General features: G+C 49.4%; 1 protein-coding gene and 1 pseudogene across 1 annotated transcript; both read left to right on the top strand.

The window, feature by feature from the left end:
- The first annotated feature begins 8,401 nt into the window (after positions 1 to 8,401).
- On the top strand, positions 8,402 to 11,238 carry LOC115325586. The gene is made up of 2 exons (XM_042288622.1): positions 8,402 to 8,555; positions 10,661 to 11,238. The coding sequence occupies exons 1-2, from the start codon at positions 8,531 to 8,533 to the stop codon at positions 11,236 to 11,238; spliced, it is 603 nt and encodes a 200-aa protein (XP_042144556.1). The 5' UTR covers positions 8,402 to 8,530.
- A 150-nt stretch (positions 11,239 to 11,388) lies between these two features.
- Positions 11,389 to 25,625, top strand: part of LOC120837957 — a 29,595-nt pseudogene continuing 15,358 nt past the window's right edge.

Genomic DNA, 25,625 nt, shown 5'->3' with positions numbered 1-25,625 from the left:
TGCCCTTTGAGAGGAATGTGCACGGCAGACATCTGCTGCCAAAAATAACACAAAGCAGAAAGGCAGGTTAGAAAGCGAACACGCGGATCGAAGCGTCGATGGCGGGCGTTTTGACGGCGTCGTCTGTGGAAGCGCCGAGGCTGCGCATTGTTGGCTGGGGTGCTGAACGAACGCAAACATTAGCGTGCACTGCCTTCCAACCAGACCTGTGCCCGCTACTCGAAAAATGTAATGGATTGCCGTTACAAATTACTTTCGCTGAAAAGTAAGGGATTGCTTTACTCTTTACGTTATAAGTTACTTTCAGGTTACTTTTCCCGTACACTTATCGAGAAAACAATATGAACAATTTTGAAGTTTTCAAAAATGTTCCGCAACACTACATCCCATTTCTCAAACGCCCGCATTAAGGTTTGTCCTTGTGAACATAACACGTTGAATTAAAGAGAAGGAATGTGGATGCACTCCATTCCCATGTGTGTTGACGAAGCAGTAAAAGCTCCCCCCCCCCCCCCCCCCCCCCCCCAGCTAGCTTACGGCGACCGCAAATGATCCATGGAATTTTGCGGACAAAGATAGCGGTGCGCATGCTCAGTAGCAGCATGTTTTCCGTTAGGAGATCCAGAAGACAACGCCTACTTGGCCTTTTCTTTTTGATCTTTGATTTTCGCGTATTCGGATATACGCTGCTCGTTTATCTGGTTGAATTGGGACCGGTCGTGCGAAGCATCGTCTTTTTTTTTGTTTTTGTTTATTCTCCTCTTCTCGATGTTTTCTAGTTTTTAGAGCTATACTTTATGCTGCTGAACTGCCTGCTCACATTGCTCCTGTTTCTGTATTATGTTCCTATTTTTTTAAAGGTAACGAGGAATTAAAGTAATCCGTTACAAATATTTTGTAGCGAAATTACCTCACAAAATATTGCCGGGAAAAAAGTAACGCGGCAATTACGAAATTACTTGCAAAAGTAACGGATTAGGAGTATTCGTTACTTGAAATGCATTAGTTGCCATGTCCGCTTTCAACTGAGAGCAGAAATTATATCGAAACACTCCTTTTTCAATATCATTTTTTTTGCGCGATTACAATTCTGAATGGAAAGCAATCGACATACCGTTCACTCGAGATCATTTTGGCTTGGAAATACAGCTGTATTTTCAGGAATACGTGTACAGGTACCACAATTTACGTGCCCTTGAGTTATAACGTAAAGACAAACTGTGCCGCGATTTGCGATAAATCGTGGTACAGCTTTACTTTGTTATTGAAAAATCACAAACCAAGCCTCGGTGATTTCTCACCAATGGTTTCAGTCGAGGGCGGAAATAAGGCAACGACACAGTTCTAATGCACACGTTGCTGACGCAATTTCGGTGTCGTTGGTGGGAGCAACTGTTGAGGTTAGGGCTCGAATAATTTTGATTTGAGTCGACACCTTTTTTACGTAACTTAAACCAATCCAAGTTGCAGTTTCTCCAAAATGCAACTAAGTTTTTTTTCCCACTTTCTTGAACTTCGTCGCAAATACGACTGCTGAAACTGAACCTAATTACTGTAGCTTAACTACCACTAATTTGTTGCTTTTACATCTCCGATTACAGCCCGGGACTAAATGATTTTACTTAAAAAATGGCTAATTTATATTTAGTGCTACTTCAATCAAATCGGCTTGTGCTTGAGCAGCTAAAAATGATCATGGCGTTGGGCAATGAAAGTCGTACGCTCCTGTTTTTCTGCATTGTTTTCGAGTGACTTCTCATGTGCAAGAAGATGCGCAATGTGGCGTGGCTGTTGCTTTGTTTGCAAAGCGTTCCCACCCAGCGTCTTAGTGAGGTGCTGTTGTTCTTGACGCACTCTCGGATCTTTCAGCACACTCGAGTGTCGTCGCTGTAGCAGTGGGCCATTGAAGAGGCGAACGTGGATAGGGACGGGAACTTTCGAGTTCTCCCTAACCCTAATGAATCGCTCAACTGTTCGAGCCGCACGATCCTTCATGGCTTCCCGCTAATGACGAAACGAAGCGCCGACTCAGCGATCGGAAGCTATAGAATAATATCCGCGAGATGGATCAAGGAATGTATTGCCTAAGCAAAGTCCTCGGAGCTGAAACCCGCACTTTTTAATTACGAATTCCACCCTAACCTCCGCCAGACACACATCTCTCAACCTGTCTTTTTTATTTATTTTTTTTGTGCGCGAATTTTGTACGGTTGACAGGTCTTTTATGAAAAAGCTAGGGTCGATGAAAAGTACTTCCGTTGCTTGCTCTTTCTTCTCTTAATCGGCAATCTTCGCGTCACTGTTTTTATTCTCTGTATTGGCGTATTTGCAACTATGGTTGTTCGAGGCAAATGTGGGTATATTAAATATGCAGTAAAGTTGACATTTGGGATATTTGTTAGTCTAACATATTGAGGTATTTAGTGCACAAGGTAGAGAGGAGAAGGACAGGACAGAAAAGAGCGGTACTCACGGCAACGTTTACTGACAAGAAAGGAAGAGAAAGAAAAAGCCCAAATAATCCGCCGTGTGGGCCCCTGAACAAACAATGAAGGACACACACGAGCCTGGATAGTACCTGGATGAACTATCATTCACGGGGCTGTGGTAGATGCACGAGTCTGCGGCGGATTATTTGGGTTTTTTCTTTCTCTTCCTTCTTGTCAATAAACGTAGTTGTGAGTAGCGCTCTTTTTTGTCTTGTCCTTCTTCTCTCTACCTTGTGCGCTAAATACCTCAATATGTGGGTATATTAGGGGGATCGGTGGCCGAGTGGGCTAAAGCGCACACCCAGCTCGACGCGAGTGGAGCGAAAGCTCGCGCTGCAGAACCCAGGGATCCTGGGTTCGAGCCCTACCCCTGCCCGTTTCGATCTGGATGAGCATCGTACCGGCGTGCGGTCGTGGATCACTACTGCGTGGTGCACGTTAAAGACCCCAGGCTAGCGGTTGTACCGCACTGGCTAAATTGCTCATCTACAGTGGGTAACAATGTCGCCATGTTCTGGCAGACTAAACTCCTGCTGTATAAACAACTAACGACTAATTTGTATTTTTGTGGGTATATTATATATCTTCGCGAGGCCTGTTCGTCGCTATAGGTACGCTCGTGTGAGTTCCACTCCAAGCAGTAATCAAAACTTAACTATCAAAACTCAACTCTCGAACTTTTATATCCCAAGCGATATACCGAGAAAATTTGAAACAATGCTTCACCGCCTGCGACTGAATGTGGCTTTCACGAGAGAATTTCGCTACAAAATTAATGAAAATGAGGACCCAAAATGTTCTTGCGGTCAGGATGTGGAAACTATTGAACACATATTTTTGAACTGTCCTCGCTTCGATCGCAATCCGTCACAATTAAAAGTACGGTTTGATGTCCTGGATAAAAGGCCTTTCACCATAAGTAAATTACTGGGGCCATGGCCCAATCAAATCAAGCAGGAACAGGCTCTCCAGGCAATAAAAAGGTTTCTGGAAGACAGTGATATCATCGACAAATACTAGCTTTTGAGCTGCTAATATGAACCTTGTTGTAAAATGAGTGAATATAGCAATGTGTGTGCATGTGTGAACAATCTGGTGACAATTGGTAAGACTCGAAGTGACACTTCATACCAAGAACATATCTGCTCTTCATTAAGTGTTCTCATCGTATGTGTTTATGCATGTGTGTACGAGTTGGTGTGTAGAACTAGTGCGTGTTATTATTTAAGGATCATCGCCAGTGTGAAGGTGGAGTCGCACCCCGTACCTACCTTGCTAGCGCGGCCCGCAGGTGACGCTTGGGACGTTCTGACTCTCTGCACGACGGTCCAGTCGCGTCGCTTAAGCGGAGTTGTGCTTCCGGAGGTTATGTCCTCTAAAGGTAGGCTGGCGGGCCGTCGTGCGCGGGGCGGGCGATGCTTGGGCGGTGTCTACGGGCTGATTGCTGTGGGGTCTGTGGGCGGTGTGAATTCAGCTTTAGACGGGTTTTTATTATTTCCCGTTATAGGTAGGGGAGGTGAGGAGGGGGAAGGGGGGGGGGGGGGAGACATTGAGCTGCATAGCTGCATCTATATGTTTGAAGTGTTTAATTTCTATGTCGGGAATATTCTCTTCAATGGTAATGGAGTAGCCGGTCACGCCGTGGAATGAGTAACATCTCCATTTATTATTTTTAACACATATTGAAGAAGAAGAATTTTCGAACTAGGTCTTCGCCGCGGATAGCGACTTTTTCGAAGGGACGCTGGAGCGGCTTTCAAACTTGGAAAAGCGGCGTGCGTTTGAATGTGGCACTCAAAAATAATGGGCGTAAAGTGTTGTTAGATGTCATTAGCAGGAATTACCTAATCTCATATTCAAATTTTGCAGTAACGCTTTGCCTTGGTGCCCTTCGAAAGCATGAGAGGATGCGAGGAAAACAAGCGAATGTGACGTCATCAGTTGATAATCCTTGCTCGCCTTCCTATTGGCTCGGAAATGCTGGCACTGACTTCACGACGTCTTCCACATCTGACGGGCGACGGAAAAATTTACCGCATGCCCTGCGGAAATGACTGCATGTTTTTGTTTTCCAAATAAAGACACGAAAAACTGAACGACGCTTACAACAGACTGTAACGCCGAAATGGAGCGCTTCTCTTGAGGATGAGAAGGGGAGGGTATTGAAGGGGAGGGTATACTCCTCCTCCCTTCTGCTCCTCCTCCTCCGCGTCCTCCTCCTCCCCGCGCGTTGCATCATGGGAAATGTCCCATAATGCACCGCGTAGAACCGGCGTGACGCCGCGAGTCCCGCGCGTTGCATTATGGGACATTTCCCATGATGCACCGCGCGGTTACACCGACGGCGACCGCGACGCCGTTCTAGCCGAAAACGGCCGCCTAAGAGCTGCGCTCTAAAACTATCGCAAGATGCTCTTAACTCTTTCGTTTTACATCGTAGCTGTTGTGGGAGACAACGAGCCACGCTGAACGTGGATGGACGGCCCCGTGAGCGGCGAGGAAGAGGAGAAAGGGACGCTCGTGGTAGGTGCGCGTGGACAGAGTTCGAAGGGCCGTGACGAACGGAAGAGGCGGTGCTGAACGAGCCCAGGCAAGACCCGGACCCCAGGGCAACCGTGGCCTTCCACAGCATCGACGGCACAATTTGAGTATTTATAAAGTGTTTCTATGATAGCGCTCTTTGTGTGACTTCCTCGGAGCGAGTAGAACTAGGCCTGATCGGGAATTGACAGGCGACCCACATAATTGGCGCTTCCAACGTGGGGCCCGATCAGTCTGCCGTTGTTTTTTTTCGCTCCCGGGGAGTCCCACGAATCGCGATTTCTAAGTTTAGGTTTGTTTTGTTTCCCCATTTGAATTTTTTTGTTACTCCGCTGGACATCAGTGTTTAACGTTCTGCCGCCATGTCCAGGTTACGGAATAAGGCCGGCCATCCCGAGGCCTCAACCCAGTCAGTGGCGGATATTGACTCAGACGTGGGAGAAGGCACGAGTGGGGAAGCGAGCGTTGCGGCAGCGCTAGAACCCCCAATTCCGGCGGTGAACACGGGAGACGTCAGCGAACTAATGCACGCCATGACGGCGATGTTCGCGACGTTTTCTAGACAGATGGGTTTGGCCCCAGGGGTGGTGAATCCCGCACCTACGCCCGTGCCTCGCCCGCGGTTGAGCGTGCCGACGCCGACCTATTCGGGCTACTCCGACGCAGCATCGGTTCACGATTTCTTGCAGGACCTAGACGCGTACATTGCCGCGTTGGGCGCGTCGGATGAAACGGCCCTGATACAGATCGTCCCAATCGCGTTGACGGATGACGCAGCGCGTTGGAGGCGAATGCAGAGGCCGTTCCTTTCGATGGCAGATTTCCGGACACGATTCAGAGAGGAATTTCTGCCTCCCGACTATGAGATGCGGATCAGAGATGAGCTAGCCAGCCGTACTCAGCATCCGGACGAGAGCCTCGTAGAATACATCCGCGCTCTCCAGGAGCTCTACTCCAGAGCCGACCCTACAGCGTCAGACGCGGAGAAGGTAGCTAGGGCGATCTGCCAGTGTCACCCTAGATTTAAACCCTACTTGCGCGGACGTGATTTCGCTGATCTGGAAGCACTTGCCAGAGAGGCGCGCATCGTTCAGGCGAGCTTGCTCGCCGAGTTGACGTATCGCCCCCCTCCACGCGCGGAGGAATCTCTGGAGCCGGGTTGCGCCTGGACAGGACGAGGCGCGGGAGCTTGCGACGACTCACGTACGCCGTACGTGGCCGTTACAGGACATAGGAGTGGCGCAACTGCTGTGCCCCGCGCCTTAGATCCCTTCGCTTTTGAACAGAGGCGCAGAGCAGCTAACGCGGGCTCCTCCAGAGCGCATCCCCGTAGGGGAGGCGGCGCAGCCGACCACCGCGGAGTCGCGAATCATTACGAGGGTCGCGGGAACTACAATGACCCCCGGCGCGACACTGCTTCGCGTGATGGTAGCGGCGGACGCTCAGCACACAATGGCAGGAGACAGGTCAGGTGCTATAAATGCAATCAGCTTGGGCATATCAAGCGTCAGTGCACATGGACGGCAGCTCCCCCCCATAGTTCTCAGGGAAACGGGAGAGGCCGGCGCCACTAATTGGACTTCCCGACTCGCGGTTGCCGGCCGCTGCCGAGGCCCCTCATCAGTCTGCCAACGGGGCTGGAGTTGCGGTCAGCGACAGGTCGGTGTTTGCCCCGTCGGCATGTCGAACTCAGGGTTTGACATCTGAGAAGGGGCCGTACGTGCGCGTCGAGATCGGTGGTAACATTTACTACGCACTAATTGACACCGGTTCGACTCTTTCCCTGATCGGCGACAGAGTCTACGAAGACTGACGAAAATAATCCCTGGAGAAGGGGAACAAGGGGGACAAAGGACAAACATAAATCTCCAAACACAGCTAGGTGACTGGTGAGCGACCGAAAAAATCCGCCTGGTCCGGGCATTGAACCCGGGACCTCTCCATTACAAGTGGAGCGCTCTACCAACTGAGCTAACCAGGGGAACCCCTGGTTAGCTCAGTTGGTAGAGCGCTCCACTTGTAATGGAGAGGTCCCGGGTTCAATACCCGGACCAGGCGGATTTTTTCGGTCGCTCACCAGTCACCTAGCTGTGTTTGGAGATTTATGTTTGTCCTTTGTCCCCCTTGTTCCCCTTCTCCAGGGATTATTTTCGTCATTCTTGTCCAGCTCGCTTGCACCTTTGCATTAAATTGCATTATAATCACTACGAAGACTGTCGCCGACGAGCACTTCACGTGCGGGAAGTTTCCACCACGCTGCGTTTAGCAGCAGGATCGGCTAGGGCACAAAGCGCTATACGCCTTCACCTTAGCCTCGACGGCAGTCGAAGGAGGCAGCGTTTTCTGTATCTGCCAGGCATGCAAATCCCTGTGATCTTAGGACAGGACTTCGTCTGCCGGGAGGGGATTATCATAGACTTGAAGAATAACGGGTACCACTATAATCCGTTGACTCCCCTTATCCCCTTTGCCGTCCCACCGAGTTTCGGTCAGGACACAGAAAGCTCACTCGTCGGATCACGAGAGGAGCAAACATTAGCTGCGCGAGTCGTATCGGGAAACGTGGAAGCGATTGTCGCTTCTTACAACGGGCCGGCAGAACAACGGCGTAGGTTAGCAGACGCCTTGCATCGACACGCAGCTATGTTTACCGAGAGGCCAGGACTTACGAACATTTTACAACACAGAATCGACACAGGAGATGCTAGACCATGGGGTTGTAATCCCAGACCGCTGAGTGCGCACAAGCGAGCTCTCCTAGATAAGGCTCTCGATGAGATGATAGACACAGGGGCCGTGAGGCCGTCACAGAGCCCCTGGGCTTTTCCGGTAGTCTTAGCGCCAAAAAAAGACGGTACCGCTCGTCTCTGCGTTGACTACCGCCGACTTAACGAGATGACACGAAGGGATTCATATCCCTTCCCATCTATTGAGTCCATCATGTACTCGTTGGGTAGCGCGAGGGTTTTCACTACCTTGGATTGTAGCAGAGGTTTTTTGCAGATCCAGGTAGCACCACACGATGTCCAGAAGACGGCGTTCACCTGTCACAGGGGTCTGTTTGAGTTTATCCGCCTTCCGTTCGGATTGTCTAACTCGCCATCGAGTTTCCAACGGCTTATGGACATCGTGCTGGGGGACGCGAAATTCAACTTTGCCATGGCATACATGGATGATGTCGTCGTATTTTCAAGGTCATTCGAGGAGCATCTAGCACACCTTGAGATTATCTTAAGCAGAATGAGCAAAGCGGGGTTAACGATTAATCCAAAGAAGGTCCAGCTCGCAGCCTCAAGGGTCAACCTCTTGGGTTTCGTCGTAGATGACGGTACCTTGAGGCCGAACGAGGATAAGTTGAGGGCCATTCTTGATTACCCACCACCGCGCGACGCGAAGAGCCTTCAAAGGTTCCTTGGAATGGTCGGTTTTTATCGGCAGTTCATTCCAGGGTGCGCTGGACTCACACGGCCACTGAACCTGCTGCTCCACAAAGGTTCAAGATGGGCCTGGGGCGGAGAACAAGAGGTAGCTTTCTCTTCCCTCACGAAGGCGATAGCAGCCACGGCCAGCCTGTGCCTGCCAGACCTTAACCGTCCGTTCGTGGTACAGACCGACGCGAGCGACTACGGGGTCGGTGCGGTGTTATTGCAAGAACATGACGGACAGCTGCGCCCGGTGGCATTCGCCAGCCGAACCCTTACACCGCCAGAACGCAATTACAGCGTGACGGAGAAGGAGGGGCTGGCCGTCATGTTTGCTCTAAAGAAATTCGACCTGTATTTAGACGGGACCACCTTCGTCATTCAGACAGACCACGCCGCTCTCACCTGGATTCAAAGGTTGAAAGAGCCGGCGGGGAGGTTAGCTCGGTGGGCACTCACTTTGCAGCGATACTCCTATGCTGTCGAGTACCGAAAGGGCTCCACCAACAAGGTTGCAGACGCACTTTCTCGGGCGCCCCATGATAGTGGTTGGAAGGAGGAGACGCAGCCAGGGGATTGCGAGAGACGAGCTTCCTGCGCGGCCACTCATAAGCGAGACAGCGGGAAGGGATCGATGCAACAGGAGCTCGTCGCAGTGTTAGGAGGCCGCACGAGGGAACAGAGGATCGTGGCTTGGGATGAAGTGTTGAGCAAGGAAGAGCTTGTCGAGGCCCAAAAGGCAGATGGTTTTTGTCAGCGGGTGTTGGGGAAAATTGCGGAAATAGCAAGCAACACCGGGAACGCTGGCGGTCAATTTAACGAACATATTGATTCATACTTGCTGGGTCAAGACGGCTTATTGCTCCGCTACATTCCAACAATCGACGACGAGGAGGGGAACGACTCTCCGTTCAGGGTGGTGATTCCTAGGAGGCTACGGAGGCGGTTTATCGGATACTTCCACGACTCGGCTTTAGCTGGTCATGGCAGCGGCAGCAAGACTTTTCAAAAGTTATGTCGCGTCGCGACCTGGCCGGGGATGAGACAGGACACACTCCGATACGCCCGTAGCTGCCCAGCCTGCCAGAAAGCGAAGCCGCGAGGGGGAAAGCCCCCAGGCCTGATGCAGCCTGTAGTGAGTCACTACCCGTGGGAGATGGTTGCTTGCGACATCATCGGCCCACTTCCAAAAAGTCCCCGTGGGAACCAGTATTTATTGGTAATAACCGATCATTTCTCAAAATGGGTGGAGTTACACCCGCTGAGGAAGCTGGTCTCGGAGCGCATCTGGGAGAAGTTGTTGGAAACTTTCATGCGCTTCGGTACACCCACGTGTCTCATCAGCGATAATGCTAGCTATTTTACCAGCAGAGTGTTCACTGACTCCTGCTTGGCGCTAAACATAAAGCACAAAAGGACGACACCATACCATCCTCAGGCTAATATCACTGAGAGAGTGAACCGAAACTTGAAGAGCATGCTGATCACACTAACGGAGAGACACAGGGACTGGGACGAACACATTGTCGAGATGGGTTTTGCAATCCGGACGACCGTGAACAGATATACTGGGTTAACGCCTGCGCTTCTAAACTTGGGTAAGGAGCTATCGTCTCCGCTGGAGAACGGGTTACGAAATAACCAAGGTTCGACAGAACGCCCACTCTCTAAATACGCGGCGGAGTTGAAAGTTCGCCTTTCGAATGCGTTGCACGACGCCAGAGAGAACCTCGTTGCAGCAAGGATCGAACAGGCGGCCCAGTACGATAAGACTCATCGTCACCTGGAGTACAAGGTGGGTGACTTGGTCCTCAGGAGAACCCATCCTTTGAGCAACGCAGCGAGCGGATTCGCAGCCTCACTTGCTCCGAAGTGGGAAGGGCCCTACGTGGTAAAGGCACGACTGTCACGTCTTACCTACAGGCTCGCTCAGGAAAATGCGAGCGAGGAGTCTGGCCCGGTCCACATCACAGACCTAAAAAAGTACCATCTTCGTGATCGGGATGACGATGAACGAGATCAAAACGAGGAATCCTCCGTTCCGCGTGACTCTCGCGCGCGACCGGCAACGCGGCCTAAGCGCGGTAGCCGAACAATGGGCGAACCCGTCGGTGAGAGATACGACAGGTGCTCTGCGCGGCGCTATAATCTGCGGCCTAGAACTTGATCTAATCTTTGCAAGATGTTAATAGAGCTTGTTCTGTCCAGAAATGCCCCCCGGAGGAACCAGAATGGGCGGCGCCATCCGGGAAGGCGACCTTCCACTTCCCGGGATACCGGCGGAGCCAGCTGGCCCAACTCCCAGGGTGGTCAACCCTTCCGGCAGAAGACCAGTCAGCCCAACGCACCGGGTGGCCAACCCGTTCGGCAAGAGAATGGCCAGACAAGCCGACAGGGTGGTCAACCCGGTTGGAGGGGGAACGGCCAGACCAACCAACAGGGTGGTCAACCCGGTTAGCAAGGAGCAAGACGAACCAACCGTCAGGGTGGTCAACCTGGTTGGCAGAGACGGGGTGAGCAATCCCGACGTCGACCACGTCAACGAAGGCAGGGTGGCGGAGACGCGGAGGACCGGAGAGTCCCAGGGACACGCTGAAGGACGAGGTGCTGAAGACTATGCCGGTGCAGAAGCAGACGCGTGCCGGCCAGCACACCCGCTTCAAGGCCTTTGTGGCCATTGGGGACTTCAACGGCCAGTGCTCCAAGAGCTCCAAAAAGGTGCCAGTCCTGCCATGTGCTCCCAAGAGGTGGCCACGGCCATCCTTCAAGCCATCATCCTGGCATAGCTGTGCGTCATCCCCGTCCGTAGCGGCTATTGTGGAAAGAAGAGCGGAAAGCGCCACACCGTACCCTGCAAGTTGCGTGCTGATGCGGCTGATCCGGACCCCCGCGGCACAAGCATCGTGTCCGCCCCAGTGCCCAAGAAGCTGCTGCACATGGCGGGCATCGAGGTCTGCTACACCTCGGCCCGCGTCTCGACGGCCACGCTGGGCAACTTTGCCGAGACCACCTACCTGGCCATCCAGCAGACGTACAGCTACCTGACCCCGGACCTGTTGTGGGGAGTGAGAGCTCATCAAGTTCCCCCACCAGTTCACCAATCACCTGATGCACGTCCACCGCTACCAGCAAGGCGGAGATGGGCGACTTGGAGTCCAGCGACTCGGTCCAGGGACTCCGGATGCTCCGGACCCCCCCGGAGTTTGAGGCTTGAGGGGAGGGGAGTGTGGGAGACAACGAGCCACGCTGAACGTGGATGGACGGCCCCGTGAGCGGCGAGGAAGAGGAGAAAGGGACGCTCGTGGTAGGTGCGCGTGGACAGAGTTCGAAGGGCCGTGACGAACGGAAGAGGCGGTGCTGAACGAGCCCAGGCAAGACCCGGACCCCAGGGCAACCGTGGCCTTCCACAGCATCGACGGCACAATTTGAGTATTTATAAAGTGTTTCTATGATAGCGCTCTTTGTGTGACTTCCTCGGAGCGAGTAGAACTAGGCCTGATCGGGAATTGACAGGCGACCCACACTGTTAAGGGTTAGTTTCCCCAGTATGGTGTCCGCGGACAAACAAATGTGTCACAAAACTCCAGACAGCTACCGCCATCTACGAGCGACTGCGGCAATTAGACAATCGGCTTGCCGGTTGTCTGGTTGCTGTTGTCGCTCATAGATGGTGGCAACCTTTCCAGCCTGTCCACTCTGGTTTTCACCTAAGTGGAAAGGCTGAATTTTTCTAGGCGTCGTCTTAGAAGTCGCCCTCGAGGTCGTCCGAGAAATTGTCTTTGAGGTCGTCCTAGACGTCGTCCTTGAAGTTTTTCTTGAGATCGTCTGAGAGGTTGTCCTCGAGGTCGTCCTGAAAGTGATCCTTGTCGTCCTAGACGTTGTCCTAGGAGTCATGCTCAAAGCCGTCCTAGACGTCCGCGAGTCGTCCTTGAGGTTGTTCTAGACGTCGTCCTTGAGGTTGTCTTAGACGTCGTACCTGAGGTCATCCTCTAGGCGTCGTCCTCGAGGTCGTCTGAGAAGTCGTCCTTGAGGTCGCCCTAGACGTTGTCCTTTAGGCATCGTCCTAGACGTCGTAAAGATGACAGCTTCGATGGTCCTCCATCTTCACGTGAAGGGGAAAGGCTCTACATTTGTTTGTTTTAACTGCCTCAGCTTCCATGTCACTTAAGCTGTCGAAATCAACGTGTTTTGTTTCTTTGTAGTACCGCTCTTTAGGCCACGTGCTGTTTGTACACGCGAAAGAAATATTACCATTATAATCTCGATTTATAAGCTAAAAAAGAAAACACTTTCTAATTGAGAATTGCCAAATGTAAGCAAATATTGACGATGAGAATCGTGATTAAAAATCGAGAGTCTATCGATATTTTTACTTGGCGCCTAGGGATGACCGTACGATCTTGACGCTCGCATACCTAAACACAGAAACACTTCAGCTGGACACACGGACGAAGTAAAAATGTGAAAGTAATTTAAAGTAAAAAACCTTTCAGCTGACGAGGGTAGAAAGTTGGGCAAGTTGGTGATTCATAATGATTAAAAAGCGCGGCAGGACAACGGACACAGTAGGAGACACGGACACAGTGGTGACCACTCTGGTGAAAACAAGAGTGGAAAGGTTGCCGCCATTTATGAGCGAGGCCGGCAAGCCGGTTGTCTGGGAGCCGCTGTCGCTCATAGACGGCGGTAGCTGTCCAGAGTTTTGTGTCGACATTTGTTGGATACCGGACACGATCCTGGGGAACCTAGCCCTTAACAGCTCCACTGTAAAAAAAATAAATAAATTGCGTTTACAGGGCCCGTGACAACACATACCCCATCCCACAAGGAGAGGAAAAAAAACCAAGCCCGCATTTCACGGCACCTATAGAAAAGAAGGAATGATGTGTAACACTTTGGCGGAATTATCATAAATAATTGTCGTGGTTAAGTATTGCGTGACAATTTTCGGACAATAAAGCACTTCGGGATTAAAAATAGTAGCGTTCTGTTTGGAAGAACCAATCATTATGTATGAAACCTGAGACCGCGCGAGGAATATCACCTTTCAAGTAAACAAGACGCAGGAGGAGAAAGCCTCCGGAGGTTCTCCTCCTGTGTTTCCTGTGTCGGGCTTGGAGGCGCTGCGATCGCAACTAGCTCGTCGCTGCATCACATTCTGCCTTCCCACTACCTTTGACAAGATATTGCGGAGTGACATTTTTAATGCGAAAGCATAAGCTGTCCCATGGAACGAGCCGACGTCATCAGTTTGGAGCCCGAAAACGACACCTAGTTTCCGCGATCCCAATAGGAGCGAAGTAAAGCTGATGGATTTTGCCTTCCGTCCCATTGGCTGGCGCGCGTCAACGGGGCTCCCATTGGCCGCTGCGCTTGTCAGTTTCTACGTCCGCTTACCCCATGGTGCTGCGTGCCCAGGAAGCACACGCGCTGGGCGGCGACGAAAAGTACGCAGCAGACAAAAAAGGGAACGGACGAGCAGACGACAAAGGGAGCGGACGAGCGGCTTGCATGCTTTCGGATTCACAACTCATAAGAAGTGCTTAGGTGTACCTCGAGCTTTTTTTTTATTTCTGCTTGTTCAAGCACTGCAGTCTTTCGGACGAATTCGACACTATGCATAATTTTCATGGCGATAAGTGTTTTTTTATTCTTCGGATTTTTCGCTTTTCTCCTAATGCACAGAACCCCATTCGAAAGTTGTCAGCGAGCCTCGTTGCTTTCTCGTGACGTCAAAGCTACGAGTTGGCGCATGGGCAGTGACAGTGAGCGACGCACGTGCTTAGCTTAATGAGACGATGGAAAATATGAAAGCCGTTTACAACTCCCTGTAACGCCGAATTAGAGCGCAGCTCATGAGGAGGAAGGGAAGGGTACTGAGGGGAAGGTATATCCTTCCTCCCTCTTCCTCACCTCCTCATCCTGTCTGCTACTCCTCCCTCTGAGCGGCGTCGCCGTCGTCTCAAGTGGGTCACGTGACCTCACGGGGTCACGTGACGTCACCGAGGTCACGTGACCTCACTGGGGTCACGTAGGGTGACCACCCGTCCCGCGAATTGCGGGACTGTCCTGCATTGAGGGCTCGTGTCCCGCGTCCCGCAAGAAATACCAAAATCTTTAAAATGTCCCGCATTTCGCATTGTCGTAGCATTCACTACTCAAATTATGGCGCTTCTGAAGAGCGGGCCACGGAGTAGCGCGAAGGTGATTAATAAACGTGTGAATCTCGATGGTGTGCCATTTTCTATACAAGCACTGCGGAGTGCGACCATCGTTCTTGCAGGAGACGAACGCGCATGTGCCGTTGAGCCTCTCCCCTTGGTGGCAAAATATTGCGAGTGAAAATTGCTCTCCTAAAGTTGAAAATTAACTAGTGTAATTGTATGCAAATCTTACTGTGCAATCCGAAAAGGTTGTTCGGGAAAGCTTTTTTTTTTTTTGGTGAAGACGGCCACACAAGGCAGAAAACCTGCAACTCACAAAGGTCGAAAAAACAACACAAGGTTCTAATTTTATGCAAGAGCATGTTAGTATAAGAGTAAGTATCGTCAGGAAAAAAAATGCCGTAAAAGATTTACTGTTTCTTATTTCCCTTTCATGCATTTGGGGTCTGCTGCAGTCGATTTTTATGTTTTCGACTTAGACACACTAATGCCTAAGGTGTATGTCTTAGACATACAAATTAGTCTTACAGCTTAGACATACAACCGTAATAAAATATTTGCCATTACAATTACACACGAAATGTATCACTGTGACTGACAATAATTTTAGCTTAATTAGAGAGTTTTAGTAGATCGTTCCGATACCTCCGATAGCCCCGATAACGATACTATGCATGCGCAAGGGAGGCGGTGGCGGAGTATCGGGTATGGTTATCGGAGTCATGGGAACGATCTACTAAAACTCTCTATTGCCGCCACACAAGTGTAGGTGTATAATATGCTTTTGGACAGCACAGGATATCGGGGAGTGCGTGGTGGCGAACTTTTTAACACGTTTATCTTCAGTCGGGAAAATACCGTCCTCCTCTTACTCCCCCCCGCCTCCCCCCCCCCCCCCCCCCCCCCGTCAGGGTGTCCCGCATTTCGCCTGAAGGAAGGTGGTCACCCTAGGGTCACGTAACCCCTATGAGGTCACGTGACGATAACGATGACGCCATTAGTGAAGCCAGTGATGACGTCATCAGTGCCGATGCCGATACCGATGAGGTCATCAGTGACGATAACGATGCGGATGCCGATGATGCCATCAGTGACGTCATCAGGGACGATGACGATGACAATGCGGACGCCGATGACGTCATCAGTCACGTCAGTGGTGACATAATCAGTGACGATCCCGATGACATCATCAGTGGCGTCATGCGTCCCATAATGCACCGCGCGGTTATGCCGACGGCGACGCCGACGCTGACGCCGCTTAAGTCGGAAACGGGAGCCTAAGAGCTGCGCTTTAAAAGCCCCATGAGAAGATTCCGCCGTTAGTAGAAGCTTCCGACAGATGCTATTCCTGTCGTCGCTTCAACAAGCCGGCTAGCAGCAGACACACCTTCCCCTTGGGCCCCCTCTCTTTTTTTATTGTTTTTTTTTTTGTGGTCTTTACGGGAAAAGAAGCGACTTGTTATTCCGAAATTCAGCTTTAAAATCCAGTGCTATAAAACGGAGGCGTGAAATATGGGCGTGTGTATGTTTATTCAGCTTGAGCTTAGTCTGCGTCGACGGGCGACGAGTCTCCCAGCTGTAGATGAACAATTTAGCCAGTGCAGCGCAACCGGTAGCCTGGAGTCCTTAACGTGCACCACGCAGTAGATCTACACGACCGCACGCCGGTACGATGCTCATCCAGATCGAAACGGGCAGGGGCGGGGACGGGAACGCAAAGGGACGAATAAATCACGGTTCGTCGAGGTTAACCCTCGATACATTGGTTTTTTCTCATTCAGTTTTTCGAACGGGTACTGCAAGTGTTTTTTTTTTTTTGTTTTTTATTTTCCCGCTTCGTGTTTTTTGAAGGAGGACGAATATTCGGTGCGCTTCTGGACCCGAATTCGAGGCTCTACCCAGGAGCAAAACGAAAGCGAAATGGAGATAAAATGCTGCGTCTGCGGACCTTTGGTCGGAGGACCGGTTCCAGTGAGGCCTTGTTGGGGCGCTCCGCTTATTTACGAAGCGATACTAAGAATAATAATAACGGCACAAATTGTTTTAAAAACTACCTGCACCCTCGTTTCTGCGCAAAATAGAAAAACGCACTTGCTACGATAATACAGCTTCGTGGCTTGCAAAGACGATTTTTAGAGCGTTGTGAGGCATTTTAAATTGGCTCATTGGCAGGTTTTGGGTGAGCGTGTTGGACTGTATCAACTATAAAAAACGGCAAGGTCTTTTTTCTGTTTTTACACGGCATCTTTGTGTGGGTTTTCAGGAACGGACACTCTCTTTTAATGCCATAACGTAGAAAGCAAAGAACGCTCTAATCATCAATCCTCTTTCTTTCTCTGCACTGGACTGTATGATTTTTTTTTTCGTTTGTGATGAAAATGTTGACAGAATTTCGATTTCCTAAAGGGTACTTTTTAAAACAATTTCATTTGTTTCCTGTAACTTCGTTTTACTAACGTCAAAAGAAAGAGTAAGCAAGGCTGTAGCCTGAACCGCTGAATACGTTTTAGCCGATTATTTGGTGGTCTTATTTTTATTAATCGGTGGATCGGGTTAGCGTCCAGGCTCATATAACTGTTCCAAACGCGAAATGACCGATATAACTTGCACTGCGCGACACTGTTAGCGCTAATAAATATTCGGCAGGTTATACTGTTCTTTTTTATTTTTAATCGGGAGGTTGTTAAACGAACTACGAGTGTGGTGGAAAGCGCTCATTTGGTGCACTAACCTGCACAATGGTGTGCTCGTCAATTGCATTTCTTACTAAATAAAGAAAAAAACAAAACATTAATGCCGTGTTCGCGCTAACAGTTTCGCGCAGTGTACATTGGGGAGTCTCAAATGTTCGGATTTTATAGCCTGAGATGCAGATGCATAAAAGCTGCATTTTAATAAAGCCACTTTATTTCTCGAATTATTTGACGCGCAGTAAATTGTCGCGGGCTGCTGGCAGAGGTGGAATAAGAAGTAATGCCTTGACATCACCTCACGTTGTCCGCCGCTCTTTGAATCATTGAAACGCGATGTTTTATTTGCATAGAAATATTGACATGAATGAAAGAATGAGCAAGGAGGTCCTGATTCCATACCTTCCATATCTTAGGTAGTAGGAACATTGAAAAGGAAACGCAGCCTCTAAGAATAATCTGAAACAGAAAAATCCCCAATGTGGCGATTTTCGGTCCGTGTTTTCGAATATACTTTCACAGGTTTGTGTTCAGACCACCAGGTGCTGTTGATAGCTGAAGCACTCGCGGAAGCTGGCGGACGAACTTGTTGTGGAAGCTTTACGTTTTGGCCACTAGAGGCAGTGACTTTCGCTGACATATCCACTGGTTTATTAACGTGTAGCGTTTTTTGGGTCGTTAAGGGGGGGGGGGGGGGGGGGGGATCGCCAGATTTAGTGAACCCCAAAAAAACGAACCGCGAAATTCGATGCTGATTGGCTGTTAGAAAGGTCACGTGACCAAAGCTGATTGGCTGATTTCAGTGAGTATGCAAAGCCGTCAGGCTTTACAACCCCACTAGTGCCGCTTTTCTCATTCCAATAACTGCTATCAATTTTATATGCCAGGTGTTAAGTTATCGGATGAAGAGCGCTTTGGGAGCGTAGTCGCCAGGCTCGGTAACCTTTGGTCCGGAGCACGTTGCGCGCACAACAGAATTTCCCATCAGTTTGCTACGGAATGTTTTTGACTCCTTTCACAGCACATGCTGTCTCCGGGGCATTGATCTTTCAAGAAAATACGAAACAAGTGGCGAGCTCATAGTATTACAAAAAAATTACGTGACGATGATACAACGTGATGCGTTTAAACAGCGGCAGCTGTGCTGCTTTTTCGATGCTATGGCGATGACGATCGATTGGCTTTGCGCCGATCGTTCATCATACGGTGATCTGTTATTGAAATGACGTTGCGTTGATATTGCGTCGTTGTGTTGTTGATGAATAAATGATTTAAAGGCCGTGATGTGTTTCTTAATTTCGATTTTACCCCGACGATTTTTGAGTGTCGCGATTTCGCAATTCGCGATACTGAAGATAAGGAACGATAACCCATAGTAAAACCGTCGGCGATACGCCACAGCGAAGTGAATTTTGCCGTAAGCCATCGAAGGGGAGAGAGGGGGAAGCGACGGTAGGATCCCAACGAACTGGTGAAGGAGGTACTATGTTTATTGGGTATTTTATTCTTTATTCATGAAACTCCTGCATCGCCTGTTAAGACATTATTGCAAAAGGGAAACAATATTTAAAATACAATTTTTTTTTCTTCATTTGCAGCACAGATTTTTCTGACAGTCCTTAACAGTCCTGAGAAGAAACGAATTTCTGAACAGCTCAGTCCTTGTCCTGTACTCACGTATTTTGTGTCCATGACGTTTCCGGTAAGAAAAGTAATTAGAGCTTAAAATTGTAAAGTAGCACATTGATATTAAAATCTCCTCGAATGATTACATTCAAATTATTAAAAATTCTAAATACTAAAAACCTCTAAAAAAAGAAATTTTCCTTAGAAGCTAAACAGGAAATATGCTACAGCTCTCAGACTAGTTCATTTTATTATGCGAGTAAGCATACGCTTGAGTTTGACATCGATGAAGGTAACAGCTGTAACAACATGTAGTACAATTCCCCTCTTGACCGATTAATTAATGAAGAAAGTAGTCTGCAGGTAATGCGTTAATCGATTAATTGCACGAAGCTATTTGCCGTATCGACTCACTAGCTCTTTGTGTATCAAGATTGAAAGAGCAGGGAGCGAAAACACTTTCTTCTAGCGTTCTCGCGTAGCGAGAGCCCAGGACGTTCCAGCGGTGCCCCTCGGGGTGCATCATTGATGTTCCTCCGAGGGACATGGATCGGCGACTCGGCGTTGCATATTTCACGGCGTCGGCGAAGAGGGCACGTCGGTTCCCCAGAGGGGACTGACAGCCGCACACCTGGGCAGGTTCACTTAGGAGAAGAGCTGCCGCAGCAATAGGAGCAGGTCGATCGTCGCCACTCGCTCGAGTACGTCTTTTCCTGGCGGTCCTCTTTTGTCCCGTGTCCAATCGCGGTGCTCGGTGGGGCGTGTCCTTCGCATCTTCGAAATACGTGGCTCCCTGCGATGTCGCGTCAGGGAACATTGGGCTGCCACGGAGAGTGTACCTTCTGCAGCACACACGACGCAGAGCGCAGTCTCGCAAGAACAGCGAGTAATGACCGCCTGCATGGTTAGATGACGTCTCCACTTAATATCACACGAGGGAATTCATCGGTGCATTTGGAGTGGTTTTGGTGCGCCGTTTCCTCGGTATATTCTTTCGCACGCGAGCGCGCGAAGAATCTACCGCTTAAAGGTGCGAGCTATACCTCTGTTTTTCTTGCACTCTCTCTTTCGTTGGGGAGCCACCGATGTAATTTTAAGAATATCAATGACTTCGAACGTTCAAATGCATATATGTCCCTCTCCCGCACCCCTACTTCTAAAAATCTCTGCAGTGATTTGCGATTCAGAGGGAACGCCCATGATTGGTCCTCCCTAAATCACCTTGGTCAACGAGAAGCCCAAAACCTATCGTACTCTGATGGACATGAAGTCGCGAGATGCATGTCAATTGATTAGCTTCCCTCACCTTTCTCATTGGTACGAGTGATTATTAAAAGATCAGTCAATGATGCGCGTTTGACTGCAGTACCGCGCAGAGATTCTGAGAGTGTGCCGATGCTCTCCTAGTTAAGCCCCATTGTTATCACGCGCTCTTTTAGGCTCGCATGATCTGAGGTGTCGAACGTTTCGTCATTGGGCAATGACTTCGTAAATATTCGTTTATGGCTCTCGAAAGGCTGCAATATTCGCGACTGTAGCGACCTATAGGGGACTCCACTATTGGGCAAAAATGGCGGTCGAAATTAGGTCGTGCCGTGCCATATGCCAGCTCAACGCACAACGCTGGGGCAGCAGAAAGCAAGCGTTGGACTCAAAATTGGTTCCACCGCGTTTTATCTGCCACGTTTCAAACCTGCGGCGATGTGTTCGGGTAAGGGAACTTCCAGAGGCTTGACTTTCTTCGAGGAAGCGGGGAAAGGACTGCCCACTGTCCTTCCACGGTGCTGATGAACGTTGAGAAACGCAGAATGTCTGGCTCACGCGGTTACGTAGGTCGCGTGCAGAGCAACCTGGGTCACAAGGCGATACAGCGATTACGACACAGCCACCGGTAGAACTGTTCTATCGCGCAAACCACCGACAACATGGAAACACGGAAGCCAGAAGAGTCGAGCAGAAATCGCGAAAGGACCTGTTCCGGCCAGTTCAGTGTTTTCCCGCTAGGTGCCGTTCGTTTTGCTGGAGTCGCGAATGACTGAAATCATTCCAAGGCGTCAGTAAAAAACATGCCGTCGTCGCACTTTAAAAAAAAAATATTACTAAGCATGCGCACTTCATGACCTCCTATGGTCTGTGAGCAATGCTCAGCCTAGTCAGGCCGCTCATCCGTCCCGCAAAAGGCGCTACTACATCTGGACAGAATTAGAATGCAGGGAAGCGATTTTGTATGTGCAAAGGCCCCCATTAAAGGTTCTGCAAAGTGTATTAGCAGCGTGGCGGCGGCTTTACGGGGTACAGAACAATGTTATGCTCCTTTTACGGCGTTCAAACGACCCTAGTAGAGCGCTGCTCACGCTTCTGGTACTGACAACAGCTTTGACAATTTAACTTAAGAGGAAACTCTCGTTGTCGCAGTGGCTCCCGGTGGCAGCTCTCTGCCCGAATGCGTCGTGGGTGCGCAGCCCCCTGATTGGATGCAGCATCCTGGAAGCACACGCGAACAAAAGCAGCCTGTTTTGAATTCACGGGAGGCTATCATAGCGGCCGCGGTTTGGTTTTTCCCGCCGATGTTTAGCGTCAACCGTCGCCTGTCGTTGCGTGTGAAGTCGGGCACGGTGGCGATGCTGTAGTGGGAGGTAGGGCATGTGACCACCGCTGCGGTTAGAGATTTGATTCAGTTTGTTTTATAAGTGAGGCCACTTATTAGAGAGTTTTAGTAGACCGTTTTAATTTTCCGCTCCGCTCTGAGGGTGCCAAACTGCGCATGCGCGGTCCGCTTCGTCGGAATGGAAAGCGGAGGTCCAAAAACGCGTTTTAGTATAGCGTTTTTCTTCAGCGTAAAGGCGTTTTGTGGCGGTTCGAAAAATTTGCCTCCGTAGCCCCACAAGTGGACGTTTGTAAGTAAGACAAGAAAAAAACTAAACGTTAACACCAAGAGGGTGAAAGGGAGTGTGTTCGTGGAGGTAGTACAAACAAAGGCGACAATAATAAACACAAAAGAGTAGGCGCACACCCGAAAAAATATTAAGCTATAAAATATAAATATAATCGTTCCACCTTGTGTGCGAGTGAAGCCGAAGGTATAGACGCTTTACACACGCGCCAAATTACAGCCGCCATTGCTGACCTTCTCTTGTCTTACCGAGATGCCGAGCAACTGAAACGGTAGTTGACGATCCTGTACAAAGGCCGATGCTTTAGAAAATGGACACAGTTGAATTTAATATGGGAATACCCTGGCCTGCTGTGGTAATGATTAAGTGAAATAAACGAAATAAGAGGAAACAAAAACTGAAGGTCAGTTATGGCGGCGTCCATGCACAGTTGTTGCAAAGCGTCTATAAGCATGAGCATGTTGCTCTAAACGATACTTGCACTGCACGAGCGCGCGTGCTGGTCAAGGACGCTGAAAGGCTGGCACTCGCTCTTGTAGCTTCTGCTCCACTCGAATTAAAAATTAAACAAATTTACTTATTTGAAGTAGAAAAATGAAAGAAAAGGACGAAGGTTGCGGATCGCGAGTACATTCTTTTGTGAAGTACGATTACAGTGTTGCTCAAGGCTAGCAAGGCATCTGCACGATGAATCCCTGCTGTTCTCAAGGAAGGAGACTTCTACTAACGCGATTAAGCTGGCGAGACATCGAATCTATGATTTGTATCCCTCGTGCCATCAAGCGCCGAAGCTTCCTTTCCGAACGCGGTTTGCTGGATCTTTCCAACGTAGAAGAGAAACCCTTTAGGAGGCTATCCCGCTTAAAGAAGGACCTGGCTGCTCTCCGAGCGGGCCTCCAAATCCCAGCACGCGACAGATCGGCGCAGGGTGTTGCCAATCTGGCGAGACGCTTTGCATGGTTCTTTGTCGACTGGCCTCTTCCAACCGTCTGTTCGTGCTTGGATGAGCGTTCGGACAGAACTTGCCGGTGTCCTTCAGTTTTGTGAACCTCATTGTGGGTCACATCAACGAGAGGTTCGGCCACCTGCTCGCTGACATGAACAAACATAGGAGGTTGACCCTGGCGAAGCTGGAGCTGTGCTCACAGGTGAGACCCTGCATGGTTTGTGTAAATTTCGCGTTTTCATTGTTTCTAGCACAGCTGCTCTGCCTGGTAAAAAGTTACTTTTTTTCTATACGCCAATAATTTGAGTCTTTACTTTTGTATGAGCACAAAAAACAAAGCAAAAAAAAAAAACAAATAAAAAAAAAAACAAGGTGTACATGGGCAGTGTCACGACAAGTCACGACGAGTGCGTTTGTAATCTGTGAGTTTTAGTAGGCCACGTTATGAGCCCTCTATGCTCTACTTTACGCTCTGCAAGAAGCATCGTCCCCACCGCGCATGCGTGGCCCGCTCTGAGTTGGAGCGTATAGTTAGCGTAGTGAGCGTGCGCTCCGCTTCACAAGTTGTAGAGCGGACTGCCCTCAGCGTCCTTAGCGTGATCGCTTAGATCTCAAGATGGCTGCAGTTACTCAATACGCGTTGATGTTTTTCACCGTGACCTGTTTGAAAAAGGCCGAATCAAGAAGTAAAACTTACGCCCCGCGCGTGAAAAGTAAACCATTCGATTTGAGTTCTATGTAACACAAAACAGCATAATCAAACGAAGTGAACGAGTATCACTTTGCCACCAGCACGGCGTCAGTAAAGTCGTCGTGTTTTTGTGGACCTTCTACTGCTATGCAGTCAGATGTACGGGAGCGCGTGCTTGAACGCAAATTATACTTGTGCACGCACCCTCCTGTCGAAAATGCCACTGAAAGCTGACCACGAGCATAGCGCTCGCAAGCTGCACCAAAGAAACCATTCCTCTCAACTTTATTTTTTCACATTCGCTCGCAACTTTTGAATTGTTTAACTTTCCTCCAGAAATGTTCGCCTTGGATTTCCTTGGTATATTTAGAAAATAATAGAGACTTTAATGCAGCCTTTTTAAAAGTGCAACCCATGGTGCCGCTATTCTTCGAGGTCGCCTTATTTTGGCCAAGTGTCTAGGGAGCAAGAGAGCTGTGTCATTGTTTGTCGCGGATGCGAGTCTAAATGTATTAGACACGAATGCTGCGTCAATGCTGAATATGAAATCGGTTGTAGTCACAAGTCTCGCACTAAAAGCGATGCCCAACATATGGCGGCCGAATATGTTACAGGGTGGTGTTTTAAAGAGTTACCCATAACGGTCGAAAGAATATTCCACGTCAAGTTTTTGTCTGGTGAAAACCAGACAAGCATAAGCAATGCAAAATTTAGCAAACTCAACAATGAACTTCTAAGCGATAGGGGTATATTAGAACGCTTTTCGGAAGTTTCGTTTTGAATTCCGGCTTAGCCGGCCCCGCATGCACAGTTTGACGGCCTCAAAGCTTAGCCGAATAAAGGAACAACTATATATATATATATATATATGTCTTTTTTTTAATTTACGATACACAGTTTTTTACAACTCTACAGTGGAAATGCGCTTTAACTTAGAGGAGTAACAAGTCCCATATCACATGTTTTGGTAGTGTTTAAATACTGCCGTATTGTAAGAGTGCCTTTTTGTTCTTTTTATTAGGCCGTCAAGGACAAGGGAGCGCCCCTGGACAACTGTTGGCGTTTTGTTGATTGCACAGCATGCCCATATGCCGTCCATCAAAAATTCAAAAGAGGACCACAAGAGGGTGCTCGTCGTGAAGCACCAGGGTCTGATGTGCGCAGACGGCATAATTTGTCAGCTGGACGAACCCTGCAAAGACCATGGACATGTTTTTTTTTTTGTTTTGTTTAATATTAGAATGCATAAAATGATCATAATCAAGCTTTTGTACTGAGCGAAATACCTGTACAACTAGGCGAAATACCTGTCCAACTAGGCCGTTGAGTGTCTTGTCACCGACATATGATATCTGAAGACGTTGTAGTTTGAACATTGGACCCGTAGAAAGCCAGTTAACATTCGCTGCTGACGCCATGTTTCTGAGCGAAGAATCTTGGTCACTCGCATGGCGTGCGCCTGGGATGGTTGTATCATCCCCAAGAACTACCGAATGTCATCCAGAATGATCTTCTTTTCAATGCTCGGCGCAAGCAACCGGTCTTGACACGTAGTGGTGGCGATAAGGTGGGTGAGCGCTTGTGGGGCGAAAGATTGAAAACATAAATAAGGCGTGCTCATGTAACTAGAAATAAACTGTACTACAGGTTTTACATGAGCTAGTTGGTACATACTTGAATATGGTCAGCTGAACAATTGCAAATCAGTAAAACCGTGAGAGGAAAGACATACACACCGCTGACTATCAACTCGCTGCCTTTAATACTTCGTCTTCCTTTTTTCCTCTTCACTACAGCTAGTGATGCTAGGCGGGGTGCTCACGCACAGTTGAGCACGGTTTTCGATGGCCAGGGCTTCAATTACTTCACGTGCATATGCGTTCCGGTGCCGCCCTATAATGGTGATGATAAAATTAGGAGTGCACTTGCAGGACCGGCAATGTACAGAAAGATGTCCTGCCGATGTTCCTTTAACACCATTATACGGCGGCCCCGCAACGCATATGCACGTGAAGTAATTGAAGCCCTGGCCATCGAAGACACTGCTCACCTGTGCACAATTCACCCGAAAGAAAAACAATACTTGGGACGTGGCACGAGCCGCATAACACCCTAAAGGGTGCACCGCGCGGACGTGGAGGATTGCTTTCATCACTAGCTGT

This window comes from Ixodes scapularis, unplaced genomic scaffold (assembly GCF_016920785.2).
Source record: "Ixodes scapularis isolate PalLabHiFi unplaced genomic scaffold, ASM1692078v2 PGA_scaffold10__122_contigs__length_95168666, whole genome shotgun sequence".
NCBI classification, from domain to species: domain Eukaryota; kingdom Metazoa; phylum Arthropoda; class Arachnida; order Ixodida; family Ixodidae; genus Ixodes; species Ixodes scapularis.
The sequence above is the reverse complement of the archived record's forward strand: the minus strand, read 5'-3'. Positions and strand labels throughout refer to the sequence as shown.